This window comes from Carassius auratus, unplaced genomic scaffold, assembly GCF_003368295.1.
Source record: "Carassius auratus strain Wakin unplaced genomic scaffold, ASM336829v1 scaf_tig00036804, whole genome shotgun sequence".
Lineage (NCBI taxonomy): Eukaryota > Metazoa > Chordata > Actinopteri > Cypriniformes > Cyprinidae > Carassius > Carassius auratus.
The window spans coordinates 1-27,725 of NW_020526340.1; the positions used below are offsets into that span (position 1 = coordinate 1).

Sequence of the window (27,725 nt, forward strand, 5' to 3'; positions counted from 1 at the left end):
TGAATGAAAAGAAACAACAGATGAAAGAACAACTGAATATAAATGAGCAAGTGAACAAACAAAACGCAGCAAGAGAGGAAACAAACAAAAAGAACAAACCAAAAGAAAAATGGCCGTTTCAGTCGGGTGGACACTAAAACGCTCATCCTGTCCTATAATGCCTTGCTGATTTCCCCTCTCAGTGTCCTCCTCCCTCACTGTCAACAGAGCTAAAATTACAGTGGTGCTTTGAAACATACAGGTTCTTCATCTGACCCTGACCAGTCCAGCCTGATACTACAGGAGGAAGTCCTAATCAAAGAAAAACAATCATTAGGACAGCCATTAAAGGTCCGTTTTTGGCATGTCCCAGAGCTCCTGTTAGAACCCGTGCTGACAGACAGTATGACAGAGCTCAAAGAAGAAAGCAGGTGGCAGCAGAAAGCTCAGAGATCTACTTCACATTGATACCAGCAAACTCTTTCCTCTGCCCAGGTGATCTGTGAATTGTACTGCTAATGTGGGGTTGGGGAGGAAGAAGCAAACAAAGAGAAAATCAAACTAAGAACAAAATGAATATTTTCTTTACTCTTCCACCACTGTTCACCGATAAGCACCTAAGAATCTTCTCTCCACCAAAGTTTTGATAATTAAAGAGATAGCTCACCCAAAAATCTAAATCCTGTCAATAAAGTCAATGAAACACTGCAATTTGCAATGATAATTTTCCTCTTCAGTGGGTAGAACATTTGCTTTGTTCTGAAACAGGGACTTAAATTGATGCAATTCAATGAGGATGAGTCCACCTCATTAAGACGATCCAAGATCAACTGTTTTGTGCAGATCGGGGGATTGTATCATGAAGCCGGATTAGCTGGCTAGCCACGTAAGTTTCAGTTTAGTTTGCACCAATCCTGGGTTTTAGGTTTCATGAAAGTGGCTTGGCTTTTAGTGGTGTTCAATGCCATAGTAACTTACACTCCACAACAGGTTATGTTCTGGGTAAGAGATGTCAAATAGAAATTGGAACAATCAGATGTGAGCAAAGTGACGTGTAAAGCAAAAATGTGATGTGTCAATACACAAATCATATGTAATATAAATAAGTTGAAATAAGCTTAAAAATGACTACATGTGACCTTGCATGTTCTAGTCACTATCGCTATTTCTCATCAACCATATACACGAACTTCACAAGTTTCACTTGTGACTGCACGGATGGAGCAAGACAATTTCTGTTATTTGTCCTCTTTTATGGACAAGTACTTTCTTCAGTGTAAATGCATTTAAATTCCTCATTTTTTTATTCTCTTAATCTTAACAAGAGAGTTTTGAATCTCGCTGGGTTTCTCGCGAGAAGTGAATCACTCTTGCTCTGTGTTGCAAGTCATGTGATTGGCTGTTTGCCACTGATTCACGTGCATGCACTCCACAAACTAAGGATCAAAGCCATAGTTTTACAATGAAAGTTGATGATCAGTATGAAAGTACCAACAAAGCCGGATTGGAGTGTTTGGTTTGGTTTTGTTCACAACCATCACGGTACAGACCCAGGGTGCAATTGCTGTGCTCATATATGTGCCTAAACAAACCCAACTAAAGCCCAAAGTGCTGTCCTCATGACGCAATTTTCATCATCAGAAGTGTCTGCATGAATCCTAATTTTTGCATCCCAGCATGTGCCAAGCTCTCATATCAGTGCTCATCCGTGGTTGAGTATACAGTGAAACCTGTGTGGACGCAACAGTCAAAACACGGAAAGCAGAACACAGAGTATAACTGTGCCTTGAGGGGAAAACATGCCTCTGGTTCTGAAATAAATGCTCCAGCTAGGTGTGAAAAAACCTTAAGTCATTTGAGCTGAACTCACAAACCAAATCACTCAGATTAGCAAACTGGATCATATAAGAAATTTATTTATATGCTTTAAAAAAAAAATTCATGTGAACTATCCCTTAAATTGGTGTAGTAAAGAACTAAATGGCCGTTTAGTGTTGAAACAAAAACACTATCAGTTGAAACTTCCTGTTTCAGCTGAGGGTGAGAGAAAAACTTCTCTAATATTCCTACTGCAGTCACTCTTGCATTCACCTGTGACCTTTAATACGCATGTGTAATAGAAATGCACTCTATATAAAACTTATTTTAAGCATCACTTTACTTTCACTCTGCTTCAAAATGACCAGTACCACCACAACACAAGCGCCAAGAGGGAAAATAAGCACAGATAACATTTCCGTTGTCATTATTTTGTAATGGCAATCCATCTCTGTAAGCTCTCTATTGCTTACAGTTGAACTAAAATGATTCATGCTTCTGACAGAATTTTTAACTGGACAATTAATAATTGATATAAAAAAAGCAAAAAAAGAAAAAAACACACCGGATTTAACACCTAATATATTTTTCGCAATGCTGAACAACCCACAAAGCTACAGGCTGCAGGGTTTTTTGCATCGTAAACCAGACGTTTCCTGTTTCAGAAATGTTCAAACCAGTTCGGTCACACAGCAAAGTCAAAGTGAAACAGCTTATAAATGAGGGACGTGCCCACAAAGAACATTAAGTTGAATTTGAAAAATAAAAACATCAAGTCACAAAAAAAGAGGATAATGCCCCATCTGGACCTCTCGTTCCTAACCACATCTGAATAGAGTGTGTTTCCTGGATCTCTCATCCTAAACAAACCCTTCTACCCCACTTCCCTCGATTCCCTCAGGTAAAGGACAAGAACACTTGCCTGTTGCATTCGTGGCTTGGTGCGGAAGATATGCCTCAACATCTCCACTCTGACCCATGTCACTAAGAACAGAGGCTTCAGCAAGGGCTGTCTGTCACAGGGCTCTCTGTCTGTCTCTCTCTCACGCACAGACCTTTTGAGTCATTCGAAATGGGGAAATGTCAAAAACATAAGGGACAGTCGGGTGATGCATATTTATATGAGGGGACCAGGCAGGAAATGGTGAAACTTTAAAACGACAAAAACGACATGTCAACCTGAGTCACACAATTCCTTTCTTGGTATTGAGGGTCCTTGTGTTTCAATTGGTCAAGCATGCTGCTGGCCAAACTGAAGTCATGGGTTCAATTCCCTAAAATTGCACTTTAATTCACTACATATAAAAACCATACTCTAAGCCTCTTACGCTCACTGAGAATGCATTTATTAGATAAAAAATACAGTAAAAGCTGTAATATTGGGAAACATTTCATTTTGAAATAACTTTTCTATTTTAATGTAGTTTAAAATTAAATTCATTAAAAACAAGAACTTCTTTAATTAGGTGCTCAATCTAATAAATATTCATGACCCTTTACCAGCACACTGAATGCTTCGGGACTTCGCATGGATGTTCACACCTTCCCGACTCACCCGCCAGTGAAAAAAAAAATTAAAATAAAAAAGTGATGATAGTAGTCAAACAGTCCCCACAGCTTCAGCCCTACAACAAGCCTGACACCTTCACTACTCGGCCTCCAAAACCATCTGAATGCAAGTTGCAACAGTTACAGCTCTGCATGTGTTGCTAAGCAGCGAGTGCTGCAGTGTGTCGTCTTGAGAGCTGCACACGACTCGTCTCTTTGTGTGGCCACCTGTTGCAATGGATTTGCAGAACTGCTCATTCTGAACAAAAACGCACATGCAGCTGGTGTGTGAGTGGAAGCAATGTGCATTGGTCACACCAATCAGCTGCTAAAGGGCTTGAAGAGGCTTAAGAATTAATTGGCAAACATGAAGTGGGAAAAAACAGTTCGAGTCTCTTTGATCAGTGAAAGGAGTTTATGAATATGTATGCCACCCTCATTAACTGAGCCAATAAACATGAGATTCTAATGAGTAGAGAATAGTCTGGTTTGGCTGGTGGACAGTAGCTGAGCACTTCATAGTTTTAGAGTCTCTGAGAAGGATGCATTGTTCTGGAGTCTCTTAATTTGGAACCAGGGAATGGGTGCGGATGCAGGATACTATTCCTGTAGACAGCCACTTGAGGGCAGTGCATGTATGTGTGGTTTAAGCATCATTAATATGTAAATTTCTAAATGTAAAAACATTCTGCTGTGTAAAAAGAAAAGAAAAAGTAAAGAAGCACTGCATCTTCTTTCACAATTTGCACCCCAAAATGAAAATTTTATTTTTATCTGCTAACCCCCAGGGCATCTAAGATGTAGATGACTTTTGGCGCTTTTCTCTGCGTGGTACAGCATGGCTTCACTCAGGTTCGTTTGTGTTTCCACTACAGTTTAGTACTGCTTTAGAATGGGTGGGATTGTTCACATGCCATTATTGTTGCATTATCTACTGCCACAACTTGCGAAAAACTTTTTCATTCTGCATCACCCCATCAAGCTCTTGCTGGATCCGCTCCTTTGCTATCAATGAGAGGAATGTCAGTACTTCCTCAACAGACAGTGAAACAGCCATTTTTGGATTGTTAAAAAAGGTACGCTCGTTCAAAACAGTTGCGTTCGATCCTTTGCTGGCTGTGCTGATTTAAATCTAGTGGTTCTTTAGTGTTTGTGTCGCAAGTTCAGTGACACAGGTAGTGAAGATTCTCTACGGCCAATCAGTGATCAGCAGAGTTTACACGTCAATGTATAGTCACAAGCTGCAGGGTTTGCTTTGGTTTTGTTTGTGTATGGTATTTTTTTGTTGTTGTTTTATTTTATATTTTAGCCATGATTCCCATCCACTTGGATTATATGACTAACAGACTGCAACGGTTTGAGTTCAATATCTCAGTTTGTGTTCTACTGAAGAAACACTCACCTACATCTTGGATGCCCTGAGGGTAAGCAGATAAACATAAAATGTAAATTTTTGGGTGAACTATCCCTTTAAAAGTAACATTCCAAAGATTTTTTTTTTGTTTGTTTCTTTTGCCTTTATAAGACAAATTTCTTGAGTATAAGGGATCCACCAATTTGATTCAATGTCATGGTTGTTTAAAGGCAAGGCAAGTTTATTTATATAGAACATTTCGTACACAATGGTAATTCAAAGTGGTTTACATAAAAGAGTAAAATAATCATGAAGAAAAAAAAACCAAAAAAAAAAAAAGCAAAACTTTTAAATTATTTAATTAAAATAATTTAAATTAAAAAACAGAATGGAAAATTAGAAAGTGATTTTACTTTTTTTTTTTAAACTGTGAAAATATAGTGCAATCAGTTTGGGCATAGCACAGTGCTCATTCAATAAATGCACAGCTAAACAGATGGGTTTTGAGGCTGTGATAGGCAATTTGGTTCTTTCTCATTATTTGACTTAGTGGAAGCATATACAGGCTAAAGAGGAGCGGTGCAAGAATTGAGCCTTGTGGGACTCCACATGTCATGGACGTCCACTTAGACTTAAAGGGGAATGGTTAAAATCTGATCTAAACCTCAGTCTTCAGCAAATTCAGTCTGAACAAGCATCTGTAACCCGATGAGCAGCTAACTCAGTAAATCTTATTACTGTCAGAGACTTTATCAAAAGCTAGACTTTCTTGCAGAGATCAGGGTGTACCTTCAGAGCTTCAGATATTCATAAGTGAAGTTTTGCATATAAAATGTACACATACACTCACATTTATCTAAATAATCATTAAAGATGAACATTAAGTTTTACTAAGATTTAATCTGTCCACTGAAAATGTTTTTCTGCCTCAAGTGTAAAGTTCTGAGAATCAAACAAACCTTAGGGTTGCTCTAAACATACTGGGGAGGTTCCTGTTATCAGATTCAGATCCCCGTTTGCTGTCATTCTGTGATTCCGGATGCTTTCCTACACAAACACCAGTGCTTTAGGTACAAGGCTGTTCGATCACATTATTTAACTACATAAATCACAATTAACCTCTTTTTAACAGTGCTGTCAAATGATTAATCGCATCTAAAATAAAAATAAAAATAACAAACACATACATGTATATAAGAAAAATGTGTTATGTTTATATATTAAATATATTTAGATTTTATATAATTTATATGAAATATAAATATATACATGTAAATGCATGTAAATATTTTCAAAATATATGCTGTATGTGTGTCTTTATACTGTATATGCCTAATAAATATACACAGCACACACACATATCATGTAAACAAAAACTTTTATTTTGGATGCAATTAATCATGATTAATCGTTTGACAGCACTTTAACTTCTGAGTTATGGCATATGAATAATCCCCTAACTGATATTGATTCTATCTTGACTTCTGTTTCTGCTGTGATCATTGTAAAATCAAGACAATACAACAACAACAAAAATGTAAAACAAAAAAAATATGAATCTTCAATTCGATTGAATTTACTTCTTCATATCATAGGATATGATATGTTAAACATCTCTGTGAGGTTCATATTTCTTGATGGCATGACGTCTGTCTTACAAAAAAAATAAAAAATTCCATGCAAATCAGATAAATGTGAGGACTGGAAAGTGCAGATGAACCTAACCTTACAGCTTAAGTGAACAGCCTGTCTGACACAGAATACTGAATCATAATAGGCTGTTAAAATGTAAATAAATTCAGAGAGTTTGGAGTGAGTCATGTCAAGTCTGGAAGGGCTAAATACCATTTCTAACAGAAGAAGAGATAACTCAATTAGGCTCTCTTCTTCCAAATACATATTTTTAGTTTTTTTTGTATATAAAAAAGTACCAAATATTCAAGATTTGAGGGAGACTGAATATGCCATGGAATAATCATATTGGTCAACCACTGATCTAATGTCTATACATAATATATGTGCTTACAACATATGTATCAATGTGCTTTATATAAGTGCTCTGTAAATGTGTTTATTCATGATGGGGAAAAAACGTGTCTGATTATCAGATTAGAATGGTATTCAAACAAATCTATAACTGAATCACATATTAGACGCCCTCTGTTTAACCTCTTTGATTTGGGCACAATTTTCTCATTTTAAATTCTAACTTCTAACTGATCAGCACTCCATTATACTCTATTTCTTCTGGTCAAATGTACAGTCTCAACCCTTGTGAGATCAATTTGAGAAAAGGTCCATTAAGACAGTGATTCCAAACCGATTCCAAAGGCTTTGCTAAAATACAAAAACTAAAATTAAGACTAAAAACAAGTCACTACGATCTTCATTAGGAAAGATGAACTAATATATTTTTTACTTTTATTACAGTATGTAACCGCTTTCAGTTCTTATAAGAATATACAAACACTCCAATTTCCAGTGTACGCTGTCGTAAGAAATGCAAATGACACAGAAAGAAAACTAAATGTAAAAGAAACAAAAAGTTAAGTTCACTTACAGTAAAACATATTTGTATATTATATCACTATTATTTTTACTACTACTACTACTACTAATAATAATAACACTAAACTATAATGTCATGTAATGTAATGTAATATATATGCTTTTAGTATGAATGGGAATCATTGAAATAATGGCTACTTTAAAATCATTGATTAAGCTAAATGATATAAATTTAAATATAAAATGAGATTAAATACTGTATGCAAAAAAGACAAAAAAGAAAGGTTGCTAAACCTGCTTTTATTTAGAATTTAAATAACTGGATATAGCAAATTAAGGTGACAAACCCTTTAGACTAATTTTAAGTACGTTTATACATACTTTTTTCACTATTGCGTCAAGCTACAAAGTCCAGAATATTATTATTACAACTACTATTTTATTTTTATTTTTTTTTAAATACATCAGTAGAGGAGGTGCAGAGGGTTTCAATCAGTGTTTAATTACTAAACCAGTAATTGCATCGCTTCAGACAATGACAAAATGCCATCTCTAGAATCTAGTGTCTGAGATTTGTGAATGAGTTATACTAGTCAGGTGTGGATGGAAGATTAGGGTTGTGTGTGTGTGTGTGTGGGGGGGGTCATTGTAGTGATAAGAAGGAGCAGAGTAACTATGGAAACTGCTGTCAGGATGAAGACAGATTTGAAGATGAGAGCCATAGGAGCGTCAGAAGGCTCTAATCATATGCATGTATAGTTATTTACATGACTTAAACATGTACACATGCAGTACGTTTCAAACAGATAATCTATCAGATTAGGACAACATGGACCTAACTGGTTAAACTCATTTTGTAAGAACACACAGAGCTGGCGTTCGTTACACCTGTGAAAGACAAAAAAACAGATTACCTTAATACCTACGTCACACACTGACTCTTGACAGAAATATTTGAAGATGTGACGTTTGCTTACGCACATACGCAAACCCAGACAGAACTGATTGACACACACACACACACACACACAGCACAAGAGCACAGCTCCCCCAAACACACCATCACTATTATATATATATATATATATATATATATATATATATATATATATATATATATATATATATACACATATATACATATATATTAGTGCTGTCAATCGATTAAAAAAAATTAACTAATTAAATCGCACAATTTTTTTAAATTAATCGCGATTAATCGCGATTAATCGCAATTAAAAGACTGAAACTTTTTGGATATGTAAATGTAAAATGTAAATAATTAATGTAAACTCAAGACAAAGAAACTATTTAAATTCAAAATATGATTGTTTATTGGAATTTTTGTTTAACTTGTAACACAGATTTTCTCATGTAAACAACATACCTGCAATAAACCATCAATATCCTCCAAATTAACTGTTGGCTTGAAAGCCATATTTATTACAGAAATAAAAACACATTCATGTAAGTACCATTTGAATTTCAAAACAATCAATGCCAATAAAAAACAAAAATGATTTCTGTTATGTTGAATTCTAAGTGGACTGCAAAAAAATTCCAAAGTATAGTCATTGCCAGTGCTTTAAGTGGGCTGGTATGCACTCAGTAACGCCACTTCCAAATATAGCTCTTGAGTGTACCGCCACCTCTCCGTGCGCCCAGAACGTGCTTGTAGCGTACCGGTACGCTCATCTGGACATCTGTTTTAATAGAGGTTTTAATCTTTTACCTGCACTGCCGATTTTCAGAGCGCCCTTCACAATGCAAGCTTCCTAATTCATCCCACCCAGAGCAGAAACTACATTACCCATTCACCCTTAAATTATACAAGTGAATAGCGCATGTGTCGCTTTTCCCACTGTTAAGTGTCAACAACTCAACGTGGCCGGAGAAGGTGTGTGAAACTCGTTGTGAGTTATACTAAAGCAAAATCTTGAGTATTTATTGTCTGATAAACATTAAAAACTGTCTGCGGAGGTTGAGTCGTCCTGCAGCCCCCGCTGGCTGCTCATTGGCTGCAGCATCTTTTTTCTAAGTTCTAAAAAATACCGTAGACGGCAAGGCACAAATTTAGATATTAATTTATCTAATTAATCTATAGCCCATGCACAAAGACAATATGATCTTTTTGTCCCCTTTTTGTTTTAAAGCTTGATGAAGAGAGAGAGCGCAAGTTGCTGCAGCTGAGGAGGACAGTGATGCACGCGTACAGGGGTGATTGACAGTTCGCGGCACTGTGTACAAAAAATACTCCGCTACACAATTATTTCCTTATTTTCGTTTAAGCTTATTAACTTTAGCGTTACAGAAAGGTCTGAATTACGCACTGTTACAGTCATTGTTTTTTTTTTTTTTTTTAAACAATGACATTTGAGTTCATGATTTTAATGTTGCTGTTTCTTGTGGCAGATTGAAGAGTAATCCGGCAGAGTTTTATACTGAAACTTTCCGTCTAAAAGTCCTTCCTTGGTCTTATCCATATTTCTTTGCACGTTGAACACACATAGGCCACAACTGGAAATAAAAAAAAACTGCAACCGCGTTAATTGCGTTATTTTTTTTAACGTGTTAAATATTTCAAATTAATCGAATGCGTTAACGCGCTAATTTTGACAGCACTAATATATATACACATATATATACACATATATATACACACATATATATATATATACACACATATATATATACACACATATATATATACACACATATATATATATATACACATATATATATATATATATATATATATATATATATATATATATATATATATATATATAAAGTTAAAATGTATTACTGTTCCTCAATCTGACAACATTAGGAATGTGGATACATTCTGTCTTGAAGGGTTAAACATAGCTAAGAACGCTCCACGTTTTGATTATGGCTGGGAGTACAGGGCGCACAGGGTGATCAGGCGCATGTAAGAGGGAGTTGCATTCAGAATCTGTAAAGAGTTTTGGATCAATAACATCATTCAGCTAAAAGTCATTTATGTTTTCTGTGAAGTGAATGAGATTTACACATGTGATAGAATACAGACACATCAGCGTCGATTCTGTGACTCACTGCAATATTGACTTTGCAATATTGAATTAACACAGCTAGCACAGCAAGTCATAGTTAACCAAAGCACAACCTTACAATAACAACCAATAATTCAAACAATATCTGGTGTTATTATGCTTCCACACCCCAGTACAGACAGTGCCATAAAGGGTAATGATTAATCCACTCGAAACCTTTGGCTTTGACCAGAGTGATCAGAGAGTAGAAAAACAGAGGAGAAGAGGGGATGAAACAGACTTTGTAAAGCAGGGGTGTCGTGTCTTCAGAGAGGACAGTAGTCTAAGAGCTCAGGTGGAGATAAATCTTGATACGTTGGCACCTGAAATGAGTGTCTGAAAGTCAACCAGGAGCAGCAGCTTTCTGAGCTGTTAAACAATTGATGGATGTTAAGTAGAGATGGGCATCTTCAAGCCTGGCCGACTTTTCTAATTTCTACAGGCCTGTTGATAAATGGAACAGAGATGTCCCATTGAACATGAGAGTGAGAGACAGAGCCTGAGAGGAAATCTTAAACTCCCTGCCGCATTAAATGCACAGTAGCCTCTAACTATGTTATTAAAAAAAAAAAAAAAAAAAAAAAAAATTTGGAGCTCAAATTTGTACAGGCATTTTCTATAAACATGTCAGTGCAATAAACCCACAATGAGGTGATTATTTAAAATACACTTAAAAAATGTCTGTTGGCACAAGCTGATTGGTATATTTAGCATCTGCAGCTTATAGCGGGAAAAAATCTGTAAAAATACTACAAAAAAGAAAATATCTAGTTTAGTCATGAAACTAAATGTCACCAGCTGAAAGGTCCTTAAGGCAAACTGCTGACTAACACATCATCACTATATGACACAAGCTGATCGGTCTGTTCTGGATCTGAGGCTAAGTGAACTTTTTATCGTAACATTTAAATAGTCTGGTTTCAGGATTTACCATAACCAAGTTTTGCAGCTCACTTGATGCACTTCTGCGGCAGCAGTGTGTCTTACATGCTTATAGCAACTTGCATGTGAATGTACTGGCAGTAGTAAGTCTTGACAAGCCAAAATACATTAACATTGACATATTCATCACATGCTAAACTATTCCATTGTCATAACGGAGTTAAAATACCTTTCCAAATGTTGTACAAATTTGTAAATTATTTAGCATTGCATTATGTGGAATTTTATGGTTTTTGGGAATAGTGCCATTATATTATACATTCTCTATTATTTTGTAAATGCGTATTGCATTATTTTGGTGTTATGTGTTGCCCTGATGGTGTTTTATTTTCCTGTATTTGGCCTTGTGCAATGTCTATATGCAAATATTAGCCATGGAGAGGCCACTTACAATGAACTCTGCTTCACCGTGTAGCTTTTGATTGTATCATCAGTATTACTTTGCTAGATATCAGCACATTAAGGTAAAATGCATATTTTGGTAGGGTCAGTAATTTGGTATAATAACATTATGTGACTCAAATAATGAAATATACTGTATGGTTGAAAGTTGTAAAATATGCATACATCCCGGAGACACGGTAACAGTTTTTATACAGTAAATTTAATGGGATAATTTTTACAGTGTAATGTATTTAGTGTTTAATACACGATAGCTAATAAAACTAACAGAATTAAAGGCATTTATTTCTTCCTAAAACAGACTACACAAACTACATGCTGTTTTTCTGGTTTTGAACAAGATCACTCCTGATTGGTCAGTGACATGGTACAACCCTAAAGAGAACACTTTTTATTATCTCATTAGCAGTCAAAAATGCAGCTTGGCAGAAAAATAACCACTTCCATTCTGCCTCTGCCCTTTCTCCTCTTGAAAATAAACTGGAAACTTCTTAGAAACCACAAACAGTTTAATCTTGCCCTAATAATATGCTGTCTCACGAAACAGCATCTCTGAAATATACATTTCTTTACAGTATTATGTTGACTGAACTGAACCTATGCAAGGCCAAGACACACAGCAGGAAACCTTGAGCCTCTGAGCAGAGATTTGTTTGCCGTTTTGGTCCGACAGTGACAGCAGGGTCAGGAGGAGGTTCACGCTCCGGGCCAGACAGCTGTGGAAAAAAAAAACTAGCTTTAACATCTACAGACGTCTGAATCTATTTCTACCTCCATACACCATCTGTCCTGCATTAATCTGCTCATATGGATCTTATGCAGCCAAAAACAAATATAAAAACATCTAACAGCAAAACCTAATTAACAAAACAAACCTCTTGCATTGAAAATGTGCATTTATTATTGGAAAAGAATAGACAAAAACAAAACAATGACAGTTGCTAACAAAGCAATACGATGAGTCAAATGAGATTACGGTATAACAGAAGACTCAACTGACTAGGTCAATTTTCTGAAGCCATACGATAAATTCATGTGAGGAACAGGCTAAAATTTAAAGGGGACATAACATGCACAGTTTCTGCCAATCACATTTTAATATTGAGTACCTTGAGAGTAGTATTACATCCTTCATATCTCAGAAGAGTCTTTAATTTTATCAGATTTATGAAAGAAATATACAGCTTTACGCTTCACTCCGAGCTCCTGGAGGTATGCCGTGGGCGGAGCTAAATCAATCAATGGCCTGCAAATGTGACCAGAGTTATGGCAGATCATGCAGATTAAGTGGATAATAAACATGAAATCCACTTAAGGTCTGTTAGGCTAAAACCACTGCAGCCATCATTAGCTGATTGGGCAACAAGTGCTTTTTCCATGCAGCAATCCAATTGAGACCAAATTTATACAAGAAGTCTCAGCATAAACATATTAATGTTTAATCCAGATGCAACTGCAGTCGTGACAGTGAGTCATATAATAAACTAATAACACAAAATAACTCTGAAAGAGAATATTTAAACAGTACAAGAGGCTGTGTGAGAAAAAACTATGAGATAACTAGGCTACTGGAGAGAACGAGAGAGAAAGAAAGGAAGTGATCAAAGAGGAGCGTTTCTTTTGCTTTGTGGACATCAGTAGCTGGATGATTCTCTTTATTGTACTGACTCTGCAGCGTCTGTGTGAATCACCACGAATGGTGAAGAACAGTGTGTGCCAACAAGATGTGTTTAAAAACACACACACTTTCACTGAACTCTCCATCACACATTTGGAAGGTGCTCAATTGCCTGGTTTTAAAATAATATAGTATGAAATGTTTGTAAATGAATAATTGAGCATCTCATGATGAGTCCTGCATGTCATGTTGAGCTTTTAAAGAATAAGTACTCAAAGCATTATAGCAGACATGTGCAAGGTTTACCTTACATTTATTCGCTTGACAGCCATTTTTATATAAAGGCTTTATCTACAGTGATTTATACTCATTTTAAACAGTTTGGGGTCAGCAAGTTTTTTTTTTGTTTTAATTAATAATTTTATTCAGCAAATAGATCAAAAGTTAAAGACCATTACACGGTTACAAAAATGTATATTTGTAAATATATATATTTTTAAATCTACTTACATTAGGCAGCACAATTTTTTTAACACTGATTATAATAAACATTTCTTGAGCAGCAAGTCAGCATTAAAGAATGATTTCTGAAGGATCATGTGACACTAAAGACTGGAGTAATGCCTGCTGAAAACTCAGCTTTGTTTTCACAGAAATAAAGTACATTTTATTAAATCACAAAACAATTACTTTACATTTAATAATACATCACAATATTGCTGTTTTGCTATATTTATGATTAAATAAATGCAACCTGGATGAGTATAAGGAACGTCTTTGAAACCCTTAAAAAACTAAACTTACAGACCACAATCTTTTGAACAGTAGTGTAGATTGATTTCGAAGCATACAGTATATTGTCTCACTTTGTATGTTCTCTGGGGATCAAACCCATCATCCTGGAGTTTTTTAGCACTTTAACATTGAACTACAGGAGCCTCCAGTTAGGTTTATGGAATCAATAAACTCAATAATATAAATTAATAATGATGTTCCTCAAATATCTACATTGTATCAGGAGGCAAACAAACAAAATCAGATGGATAAACTGTAACATTCAATCCGAACTTGCTCACATTAAAAGCAAATATCAAGATTTATAAATAACACTTATTTATTATACAAAAACACTTTTACACATTCAACACACAACCGTAACCATCTAGATTTCTCTAACATATTACGCCACTTACTGCACTAACCTTTTTATGGAGTGAGTTTTGGTTCTTTATTACATGCGAGAAAATAAAAGATCTGAGAGAGAAAAAAAGTTTAAGAGAAAAAGTTATCACACTGATAGCAAAAAAACATTTCATGAGAGAAAAAAGAATATTCGAGAGAAAAGGTTTTCATGCCAATAGCAAAAAATAATAATATTTTAGACTAAAAAAAAGTTTTGAGAGAAAGTATTTTCTCATAGAACATAAAAAAATATACATTTGAAATTTTTTACATTACTTCTGGTTTATGTATGAACAAGCAGTTACTCTTCAGGTGCTTTGAGGCTAGCAAGTGCAAAGGTAAAAACTAGCTCACTACTCACTAAATAAGGCGTGAAATCTAAATCAAAACATTAATTTGGCATTTGATTTAAACATAGTATAAACCAGGTGAGTTTGCAAGTTTACCTAGCATGATGGCTGGTTAGCTTTACTAGCGATTAGCAAGCAAATAATATAATACACATTCATTCATGAATATGAGTGCTATTTTTTAATGTTTAATCTTCAGTGATACTGAACTTGCTCAGCCAGCTGTGTGTCATCATCTTACCCAAACATTGGAGTGTCCGTGCTCAACTTAACTATCCATAAGGCAGAGGCGGCCTCTATACAGGTGAACCGAACAATGGTGTAATGATTCAGTTCGACTCCCAAGACAAGACGATGCTCACCCGACTGGCCAATAGGAACGTGGCCCCGCCCATGACACAATTCTCACAGTGAAAGCAAAATCCTGACACGAGAGCAAGAAATTGCATCAAGAGCAAAGAAAAGCGTTTCGAGAGAAACACTTTTTTTTTTAGAGAAAATATTTTCACACTGATAGCAAAAAATATATATTTGAGAGTTTTTTTCAAAGTATTTTGAGAGAGATTTTTTTTCTCTAATAATAATTTTAAAAATTTCAAATGTATATTTTTTTATATTCTATGAGAAAATACTTTCTCTCAAAACTTTTTTTAGTCTCAAATATTATTATTTTTTGCTATTGGCATGAAAACTTTTTCTCTCAAATATTATTTTTTCCCTCATGAAATGTTTTTTTGCTATCAGTGTGATAACTTTTTCTCTCAAACTTTGTTTTTTCTCTCAGATCTTTTATTTTCTCGCATGCAATAAAGACACATTTCTAACTCCATACCTTTTCCCCTTATATTAATTTGTCTCCAACTCATTCCCTGTCAAAATCAACCTAAAACCCATGAAAAAAAAATGAGAAAAGTGATAGAAGGTGTAAGAAATCTGTTTGAATCGGATTAGTTCACTCAAGTATTCTGCACTGCATTCAGACAAATGAACTGATGATGCACACGCAGCACAGAACACACTGGCATGATGTCACACAAGATGATGTCATCCTGCTGGGAGAGAGGGAGAAATCCTTGTCGGTACACGATCCGTCCACCTGCACGATCCGTTCTGCGCATGCGTAGTAGACTCTTTAGAAAACGCACATGCGCAAATGATAATTCTGTTTTGTGACGATTTACGACGCTGCACGATCCGTTCCACGCATGCGCAAATTTGTACCGCGAATTCCCTCACAGCGAAAGAAAATGGAGTTCAGCGGAAGAAATGCGAAGTTTGCCCTTTACGATGCCGTTAGGCAATATTTGGTTGACGGGTTAGTGGATACGGTGTTAAAGAAGAAGGTCTCACGAATGGCTGCAAATTTACATCATATGATATATTCAAAAATAGAAGATCATAACAAACAGTTCAAGTCAAGGTGGGTCAGATGTACACCAATAATGCGGTTCTTTCCAATGATCAGAGTAAGAAGTTAATCGCAGTAAGATGTTTACATGACTGGAGCAAACCTCTTCACTTCTACATGCAGTTTTTATTTTCTGATTATTCACACATAGCCTAATGCAGCAGAGCACAAATGATGAACTCCTATACTGTCCACTGTTTTAATTTATGTATATTAAATAACAAACGGGTTCTTATGGATGTATTTTGTTATTCTGTGCCGTGATGAACACTGCTGTCATGTTATCTGAGCTGTTTCTGGATGAAGGGAGACTGCTGACAGCGAGTCGTGTTGACAGAGTTCAGGGAAAACTTCCTAATTTCTGTATTAAAATTTTTGTTTTTTATTGGTTGTGTGATATTCTAATTTTGTGAGCTACTGATTTTGAGTTTTATTTAGATATAAGCTGTAGTAATCTAAATTAACACAACTAATAGAAATATTTCACACAGTGTTTAATAAATCTGTATAATGTATGAGATTCATGTTTTACATTTGAATTATTGAAATTGACAAACTTCCATAATATTCTAATTATGTGAGACCTACATGTATTTACTTTGTGCATGTTATGGTTTAAATGAAAATACAATAATAATATACAAACCTTAACTCATAATAACTATTTAATTTAGGCTGAAAAGATGTCTTTAGGCCCCTTTTGAAAGACCCAAAACATCTTATGTTGTAGTGTAGTCTTAATTTTTGATATTTTATTTTATCATAGGAGGAACAGGTAGAAGTGGAGGAGCTGCCCCTCACATTGAAACACGAGTTTGAATTGTACGAGGCAGAATACATTGTGAGGAACAGTGTTGGGCTTTTCACTGGCCAGATGCAAGAGCCAACATACATGTTCATGGATCATGATGACCGAAGGGAAGCATGGAGGGTGCTGGAGTCAGTGCAGTGCCATGCTATGGAGCCCTTCACATTCATTTTTGAAAAAATCAAGGACATGGAAACCTTTATGATTATTTTATCTGAGAGTAAATGCTGGAGTTGGCCTGCACAGTGACCCACACTTTGTGTGAGTGCGTGTGTGAGAAAGGAAGTGTGTGTGTGAGAGAGAGAGAGAGTGTGTGTGTGTGTGTGAGAGAGAGAGATAGAGGGGGAGAGAGAGAGAGAGTGTGTGTGTGTGTGTGAGAGAGAGGGGGAGAGAGAGAGAGGGGGAGAGAGAGTGTGTGTGTGTGAGAGAGAGAGAGAGCAAGAGGAAGGGTAGGAGAGTGTGTGTGTGGGAGAGAGGGGGAGAGAGAGTGTGTGTGGGAGAGAGGGGGAGAGAGAGAGAGGAAGAGTAGGAGAGTGTGTGTGTGTGAGAGAGAGAGAGAGTGTGTGTGTGTGTGTGTGTGAGAGAGAGGGGAGAGAGTGTGTGTGTGTGAGAGAGAGAGCGAGAGGAAGGGTAGGAGTGTGTGTATGTGTGTGTGGGAGAGAGAGGAAGGGTAGGAGTGTGTGTGTGTGTGTGTGTGAGGGAGAGAGAGAGAGAGAGTGTGTGTGTGTGAGAGAGAGAGGGGGAGAGAGTGTGTGTGTGAGAGAGAGAGCGAGAGGAAGGGTAGGAGTGTGTGTTTGTGGTAGAGAGAGGAAGGGTAGGAGAGTGTGTGTGTGTGTGTGGGAGAGAGAGGAAGGGTAGGAGAGTGTGTTGGTGTGTGTGTGTGTGAGGGGTGAGAGTGTTTGTGTGTGAGAGAGAAAGCCAGAGATCATTTTTACTGTTAAATAAAACTTCTGTGTGCACACATGCTTCTTTCAAGTCATTTCCATTGTCAGTTTGAAATACTATATAACGTTTCCCCACACTTGTTTGTAGTTCTTTCTTCATGTAAGTGCAGATAGTCTTGGCAGAAATGCACTATGTTCTTTGTTGTCTTCTGTAAACAACATTGAAGGGATTATTTCCCTCACTTCGATTTATATATATATATATATATATATATATATATATATATATATATATATATATATATATATATATATATATATATATATATATATATATTAGTCTATATAGACCCATACTAATACAAAATTACTAACTTAAAGGTTAACTATTAGTCAAGTCTGCTTTATTGTCAATTCTTCCACATGTACAGTACAGACATACAGAGAATCGAAGACCCCCGGTGCATACAGATAACATTAACAGTACAGCCTAAAAATCTAGCTCAAATATAAAATGTAGATACAACTATACAATAAGGGAATGTAAAAAAGACATAAAATTAAAAATCAAGTTAAATAAAGCGGCACAAGGCAGATCGAGTGTAAATCAGTGAAGTGAACAAAGTGCAGATAAAAGATTTTTAGTGCAAAAAGAAGCTTATTCAGTTTGATTAAATTGACAAAGGGCTCAAGAGCAGTTATTTTATTTAACTGACAGATGAGATGGTAGAATGATGCCAGTTGGATTAGCAGCTTTTAATAAATAATTAGAAGACGCTTTTATCCAAAGCGACTTACAGATGAAGACAGTGGAAGCAATCAAAAACAACAAAAAGAGCAATGATATATAAGTGCTATAACAAGTCTCAGTTAGGTTAAAACAGTACACGTAGCATGGGATTTTAACTAATATAATAAATAAAAAGAAAACAGAATGCATAGCGTAAAGCTACATTTAAAAGCATCAAACTAGACCCGCTGTTAAATGTTAAACACAATAAAACTAACGTTACGCAAATATGCCGCAAGTTGTGCCGCCTTGCCGTCAAGTGTTTTAGTAGGTACCGATTGTGTAGGAAAACAGTGACGTTTTCTTCTACGTAGTTACGCGCATGCGCAGAGCGGATCGTGCAGGTGGAACGGATCGTGTACCGACAATCCTCACACCATGCTAATGATATGGTTAAAATGTGCCAGCAATTTTGCCGCAGTGCATAAGTGGGGCAAAGATGCCAGTGTATTCAAAAAAAAATAAAAAAAATTATCCAGTCCTAAGAGTGAGATACAACACAAATAGTACAAATAACCTGACAGAAAGAGAGAAAAGACACAGGGAAAAACATGTGTAAGAGTAGTAAGAAAGAGCAGATCATATTTTTCCTGTGTTCGCAGTGCTGAGTAATAGTACAAAAGTATCTCATGCCAAAACGTGCCTAAAATGACTAGTTTGAGAGCAGAGCATATGCAGGTGTCAGCACATCACTGCTGGAAACAATATGAATCGACACTGAGCCAAGTCGCTCAACACAAAAAAACATATCATTTCTTTAACTGAAGGCACTTTTAGTCTGTGCATGGGAAGTGTGTTTTTAAGAGAGTTTATTTTCCACTTTTGACACTGATTATTAATGTTGGAAAAAAAAAACTGAACAAAATAAATAAAAATATGTTTTGTACCTGGAGAAAGGGAACATTTGGGAGAGTGCAGAATTCAATATGCAAGCATTTTCAACAGATTCCTTCCACTGACTCATGTTGACATCTCCAATTGTCCACTCCATTCACATGAGTGAGAATTTTTTGAGCAATTTCAATTATTCTCACATTTTAATATATCTCAACAGTCACACAGGATTTTATTTCATAGTGTACTTTATAGACATCTGACCATATCTTGAATTTGGGGGGCATTTTTTAGCCAAGTAGCCACCAATCATTTCTAACCCTGATCTGCACTGTTTTCATACATGGCCTCTCTGCAAACCAACTGACGGAAATCCGCTGTAGCTATGAAGTAGTTTACTACATAAGAAACACAATTGCTGTGGGCTTATTTGATTTCTGCAAACTTGAGGCTTCTTATGATTGTGTAAGGCCTCAATCAGATAGAAAGCAATACCCACAACAAGCACTGCTGGGTTGAAGATGCTCTAAAACTCATTTAGCACATCACTCTTAGCATGCAAGCATGTGACAGCCTGAGAAATGTATAGATGAAGGAGCATAATTCAGAGTGAGAGTGAAAGACTCATGAGAGATATAAAAAAAAAACTGCACTGCAGTCAGATCTTCCTCAGATTAAATACACTGAACATGTCTGTGACAATAAAAGATCTCCCACAACAGCTCTTAATAAGAACAGTATGAGCTAATTTGTTTCATATTTTGGATTAAATCAGGCTTACTATGGAGTCAGATGATTTTTGGACATTTTCTTCCACTTTCAAGAATAATTAACTTGATAATGATCACAGGCTTACATACTGTATCTGAAAAACGAGTCTCAAGCTGACTTTACACAGCCAAATTAAAGCTGCTCTGGGGTGCATGTGCATTTCCCGTACAACAATGTAACTCGCTGATTACTGATACTGATTAACCAGTCAATGCATTGTTGTTGAAACGAACTAGCTAGTTACGACTGTTTCCCGAACACGGTCACATCTCCGTCGTTTGAACCACATTAATTCAACAACATAGAGCCATTGTTAATGATATCACAAGCATGTGGTGGAGGAATAACTTCCACTATTTAACAGATTAGACATCTCATAAGATGTTGCTGTATTGAACATGGCACCTGATGACTAATTTACTATGTTTTGTTCCCTGTCATTTTGCTTTATTATTTATTTAGAACCAAGAACCAAGAGAAAACATTACCATCTCCAGCCGCAAGAGGGCGCTCTATGTTTTCAGTGTAGACTACAGGAACACTGAGCAGCATAGAGCGCCCTCTCGTGGCTGTAGACGGTAATGTTTTCTCTTGGTTCATGTCAAATTAATTTTGATAAATAAGTCGCACCTGACTATAAGTCGCAGCACCAGCCAAACTATGAAAAAAAGTGTGACTTATAGTACGGAAAATATGGTACATTTATTCATTTAGCTGACGCTTTTATCCAAAGCGACTAACAAATGCTATATATGTCAGAGGTCGCACGCCTCTGGAGCAACTAGATATAACGTGTGTGCATCATTCAGCACTCCATCCGTTGTTGTAAATAATGATAAATATTTATTTTTATTAATTGTTTTATTCAAATACGGTCTAATTGTGCCTTATTTACTATGAAACTTTTTAAACTAAACTTGCTTACACGTCTTGAATTATATTTTTATCACGGATGAAAAATGTTTTGTTTTACATCAAAATTAAGAAAATCTGAATGTTCTACTTGCTTTACTATGCGAAATCCAAATCAACACCAAATTTGCCTTAAAAAGCAATGCAAGATCTCCTAACCGAAGATCACTTGATCACAATTGGAAATCACTTCAATGAAGTGACTATCGCATGTTCCCTTCACTAACAGACTTCTGGAAGGGCCTTACAGTACGTTTGGAACGTCCCTACACATGGCATCTCCCTCCCAATGTACCCCTCAAGGGTGCAAAAAATCCGCTTGGAATTCACCATACATATTCATGGAGTTAACACTATGAATGATGGCATCAGTCTACCATTAAAATCCTTTATTTTCTTCTTTAAATTCCATTATAGAGTTCCTCTTTCTGTTCATGTTTTCCCTTGTCTCAGGTTATCTTTCAGAGCAGGACCTGAGTGTTTGCCCTCCTTGGAGGCAGCTGATGATGCTGGAATGTAAAACATCTCCTCTCGAAGGCAAGTACGAGCAGATTCTGTTAAACAGAGCATGATCACATACACACACAGACTGTTCTGGAGTCACAGCAGGACATGGTATGAACTCCGACTGCTTGAAGGTCATTTCAAAATGTATCATAATTGCAACAGGAACACACACACTGGGTGTGAGGATGGTAGGTGATTTTTCATTTTCAAGGGAACAATTACTCAGACTGAGTGAGTGAGTGTGATCTGTACTCACAGTGAACATACAAACACAAACATAGCATTAACTTACTCTACTGAACCCCAGCTTGCCTGAAGTGTCACCATGGTTACACTTTACCGTGGATACACAACATATACATACACTTTGTCATAGATCCAAACCACAAATACATAAAATGCTCCGCCCACATTCCAGCTTGATTCCAATATCAAGGTCTATTGTTCTGCTATATACTGAAACATGTTCCTGTGGTGCTTTAAGAAAGGACAGAATTATTACACAATGACTCTATCAGATGGTAACATCACTGAAAACACTATGTTACCTGATATTTACCCGATATTTACATGATAAGTATTACTATGGTATAAGTAAAAAAACATTTTATCAGTGACTGGAAGTTTATTTGATCAATTTGATGAAACATAATAAAATACCATGTTTTTGTACGAGTACCAAATCTGTGCACTTTGCAAATAACATCAGTTTTTTTTTTTTACTTTATGATGATTCCTAGAATATAAAAGCAGCTATGTATTTTTCATATATAATGCTCCATATGTGCTTACAAGTGACTAAAGTGCTCTTTTTCTAAAATGTTATTTTTTATGTAATTTAAAACATTCAAAATGTTTGTTTAAGATTTAGGCCCAATCCCAATTCTATTTTATACCCCTTCCCCTTCCCCTTCCCCTACCCCTCCGCTTAGCCCTTCCCCTTGTCCCTTAAAATATAGTGTCAAGGGGTAGGGGAGAAGATAGGATTGGGACACCACTACCATGACGTTACACTAGGGGTGCTCCGATCACGATCGGCCGATCGTTAATGCGCATCTCGTCAGTAAAGCCGTTTTTTTAGTGGAATTTACCACTGATTAGAGAGGCTTTACTGACGAGATGCGCATTAACGATCGGCCGATCGTGATCGGAGCACCCCTACAATACACACATATACTGGTGTGCATTAGAGCCTTTAATTATCGTTCTGTATTAATGAGCTGCTTACTGACACACACAAATATATCGGAAACCGCTCCGCTCACACATCTAGGAGAAAATAAACTTATCAACACTACCCCACGTCTTTTATTAAATACAGTTTAAATACTGAATCGCTACATTATATTTTACAGCAATGAGAGGATAGTAGTAAACTCACTCTAAAAAGATATAGACGCGAATACACGCAACCTCCATTTCTCTCTCTCTCTCTCTCTCTCTCGAATAGACAATATTTGATAAAATGGTTTAGCGATTTCTAATTACTGGGGGGATTAGCCCCCATCAATGTCTACGGCAGTTATCGCCCTGATCAGACATATGCTGTGGCGCTATCATGCAGTCTGTAATGATATGACGTTAGCAAATATTAGCGATTTTTTGCAAACATTTCTTTGAGTAACATGACTGTTAATATGAACTCACAATTGAATGTAATATAAAACAAATGATTACTTTTCGTTAAAATCTTTATTTATGCCAAAAAAGCTTACATTTATGTGTCTTTTTGTTAGCTGTAGCAGCCATGTTGCCAAGATTCATACCCTTTGTTTGAAGTGTGGTCCCGAAAAATCTTTGTTTGAAGGGCTATCTGGCCCTTACCCCTACCCCTCCAACCAAAAGAGAATCGAGACACCCCCTACCCCTTAAGTTGAACGCGTGAAACAGAGGGGTAGGGGAAAGGGCAAGGGCTAAGAGGTAGAATTGGGATTGGGCCTTAAAGCCATGTAAGATACCTTGGCTATGTTAATGGTGAGACTACATCCCTCTAGTTCCTGCAGTAATGACGTCACTAAAACAGTTTTTTGACTAACCTCCGCCCACATGAATTCACAAAAAAGGGGGCATGGTCTTGTAGCGCTCCGACGGAGAAGAGGAAGAGCTGAATTTGTGTTTGTCGACATGTCGTCGAAACGCTGTCCAGTCATCTTTGTTTGGCCTTCCCGGGGACGCTTGCTTCTCAAAACTAGCCAATCACGTTTCCAGGAGGGCAGCGTGCTCTAAGCTGGTGTCGAATCACAACACAGGAACCGCTGGCACAATCAGAACTCGTTAAGTATTTCTGAAGGAGGGATTTAATAGAACAAGGAAGTCATCAGCCCGTTTTAATGACAGTGAAAACAGCGGTATACAGATAAGCTAATTGTGTGAAAAATAGTGTGTTTTTTTTACACGCGAAACATGAACACATGTTATATTGAACACTGTAAACTAGGGATGTCAAATTTCGATTATTTCCATGATCGATCGTCGTTTAAATTAACGATCAATTAATCGATTAATCGTTAACCATAATACTGCAAAATGCGTCTATTGCAGGCACGCAGTCAGCGGTATGACAGAATGTGCAAAAGCCACACACACACACAAAACGCTTTCTCACTTGAATTAAAGAGGTTTTAGTCTGAATAAAATGCTAGTAGCAGGATTATAAAATGAATAGATGCGATTATGATCATTTGATAAAATGAAGAGAGCACGCCATACTTTTGAGGTCATTTTACTTTGTTGACAGTTTCCAATCCCGCACGGAGAACGCTGAATGCGCCTCTTTAAATGGTTTTGTGGTGCTCGTTGTTGTATTTTAAAGCACAATTGCAATGTTTTCAACTGACATTATTGTATAAAATTATCCGAAATGTGGAGCGCGTGTGACTGCGATGCACATTAAGTGAACTACATCGGCGCTGCTGCACCAAAACACAGTTGCTCACATTAATTTGATCCTGCTGGATTCTGTCCTAGAAAATGTCAGATTTTTAAAAATCCGGCATACAGCGCATTAGATCGTGACAGTGCATGCGTGCAGACGAGGATGAGCGAGCGGGGCTTTGGCTAGATTTATTTGGAGGTTATTGCTCATGTCTCATTCGGCACAAATCGAAATGTTTCCATATTCGCTATGTATTTGAATGTTAAACTATTATTTATAATGTAAACTAGGCTTGTACTTAACACGCATTCGCATATAGACGGAAAAGATGATCCTCTTCATATGAGCAAAAACGTCCTTGGCATAACAGCAGAGTGGACCGGTATACTACGGTCTATTTAAACTGACCAGTGTAACCTTTTAATGTTTAGTTGACATTTTATTTTGATAATGAACAGACTGCGATATAAGTTTGAATCGCTAGAATATACGTGTGCAGCAGGCTCCGGTGCGATCGAAACAGCTGAGACATTAAAAAAAATATATATATTTTCCGCAAAAGTGTTTACTTTCATTTGTGCACACTCACAATAAAAACAGAAGATTTGTGCTCTTGTAAAATAAAGCAAACAAACAGAATGCGTTGTCATCCTTTTTTTTTTTTTTTGTGAACTTATGGAGCGCCCACACTTCTGTTTTAAATCCGTTAATCTTAATTAGCCTATTTAAGTCGGATATATTTCGCATAGCCTATTTAAAAAAAAAAAAAAAAAACATGAAAACAAATTGTTATTTTTATGTTGGGCCTATTACTTAGTAGGCTATAAATTTTCCTTAAAGCATCCCATTTTGTCCCAGGGCTTAGAACCTGTGCCCTAGTCAGGTCCATGCAGAAACTTGTGAATGATGCTCGGCGTCACCGTTTAGTGACAGCAGTGAATGCTCCAGGAATGTGTCGGTCACAGCGCCTATTAATCGCTGTTTTGAATCCAGCAATTATTTATTTAGAAATTATAAGATCTGATTATGACAAGTGTGGTATAAAAGCTTTGTTTATTAGAGGAATAATAGGTTAACTGGAAAATGTTAGATCGCGACCATGCTTTTGGACCCCATAGTCTTCATTTACGTGGCTTTGTTCTGGTTTGCCGGTTGGTCACGAATTTCCACAAATTCAGTATATTTAAGCATTGTTTCTTTTCCTAAATCTTCATAGTCTAACCCTCTAATTTCCCAGGTTTATTTTATTATCTTTCGCTTTTAATAACTGTTTTCGCATCTCTTACTGTGGTAAACATGGGAAGGGAAATTAAAGATTTCATGAATTAAGAATTCGTTCGATTTATTAATTTGTTCCCTTATTTCACTTAAATCATGGGTTATTTAGGGAACAAAATTAATGAAACATGGACAATTGCCACATTAATAATTCGTAGGAATGAATTAACAAGTTGTAGGAATGAATAGACTACCTGTCCTGTCACTGTGTCCCGCAGCCCTGCAAAGCGCACGATATAAAACAGTTATCTGATTAAATGATTAGTAACTACATTGCATTTAATGTTGAAGAACTTTTATGTTGTTTCTATTTTAGTGTACTTTAAAGTTTAAATCACATTAAAAGCTTAATTTGTACATTGTGAATGAATGATGATGCTTTTATATATCGTCACCGTCACTCACAGCCGCTCGCACGTGTTGAGTGCGCATGAGCCGCACGCAGCCCAACATTGAATCGGTTAACCGACCATCCATAGCCTTAATCGATTGCATCTCTTATCGACAATTAATCGATCATCGATTAATCGTTGACATCCCTACTGTAAACACAATCAAAGCTTCAAAAAAGCACAAAAAACGGGACCTTTAAAACTCTTCCTATTAAAGTCAACAGAAAAATAAAGACTTCTGACAGACTTTAAACTATTACAATCTATTAAAATATGCTTCAAAGATAATGGATTTACTGCTATTAATTAACTAAATAAATGTGTTCAATTGACAGTGTGTGTGTGTGTGTAATTGTAATGTCACATCAATGAAATCAATGCTCATAGGCAATTTTTCCCATCAAGTGCAATGACCTCAGACCTCCAAAGTTGTCTTAATGCTCTACTGTAAAGACAGGCGTAGATGGTGCGATTCTGAAGGTCGGAACATCATGAGCCCTCGCACGTCACAATTTAGTTTATCTGAAAAACGTTCAGAGGCAGTCACACACAACACAAATATACTACGATTTTACAAACTCTGACGCAAGCTTTAAGTTTCGCGCCATTCATAAAAATATGGATTCTGAAAATGAAATAGTTTTCTTTGTGGCAGCTAAAAAACGAAGACATAGCAAAAAGAATGTCTGAAAAGCATAGAAAATCATGGTCTTCCTGTTCTTCATAAACAACTCGAGGTGAGAAGGCTATTTCTGAATTTCTGCTTGTTTTTGCAGGAAATACAACAGGTGTATACATTCATAAAGCTGAACAGCAAATTTGGCACAATTAGGAATAACAAATAAAAAACAGAACTGTGTAATTAACTAAAATTACTAAACAGACTATTCATACACCTAATATTTGGGTTTTGTCATCTTCTGATTGGTCAACTTCAGATGGATTGCCAAATCATCTCGTTCAACCCCAAATACACCACAAATTTAAACCAACAGCGTACAAATTTTTTTGACATGTTTGAAAATTATCGGGAGGTGCTCGTAACGTTCTGGGATCTGCCTGTAATTATTCTCAAATGGTACGAGCCACGACCATGCGAGCATCTGTGATTTTCTCCCGAGATAAGAAAAAATGCCTTAAAGGGGGGGTGAAATGCTATTTCATGCATACTGAGTTTTTTACACTGTTAAAGAGTTGGATTCCCATGCTAAACATGGACAAAGTTTCAAAAATTAAGTTGTATGTTTGAAGGAGTATTTCTGTTCCAAAAATACTCCTTCCGGTTTGTCACAAGTTTCGGAAAGTTTTTTTCGAGTATGGCTCTGTGTGACGTTAGATGGAGCGGAATTTCCTTATATGGGTCCTGAGGGCACGTTTGCCGGAAGAGCGCGTGCTCCCATATAGCAGAAAACTGAGAGGCTGAGCACAGCCTGATCAGAACGAGCGCGTCGCGAAAAGTCATTTGAAAAGTCTGATTTGGTTGCCAGGGCA

General features: G+C 36.6%; 1 protein-coding gene across 2 annotated transcripts in view; it reads right to left on the reverse strand.

The window, feature by feature from the left end:
* Nucleotides 1–466: 466 nt before the first annotated feature.
* LOC113082784 (ribosomal protein S6 kinase alpha-1-like) overlaps nt 467–27,725 on the reverse strand; it is a 50,728-nt gene continuing 23,469 nt past the window's right edge. The window contains exon 3 of one of the 2 annotated variants that reach the window (XR_003282900.1): nt 467–494. Coding sequence is in view for 1 of the 2 variants with exons in the window: in XM_026254241.1 (XP_026110026.1) it covers nt 12,195–12,341 (147 nt within the window). In the remaining variant the exon portion in view is untranslated. Of the gene's footprint in view, nt 495–11,727; nt 12,342–27,725 lie in introns of those variants that run through there. The other variant, XM_026254241.1, reaches the window with a different exon arrangement.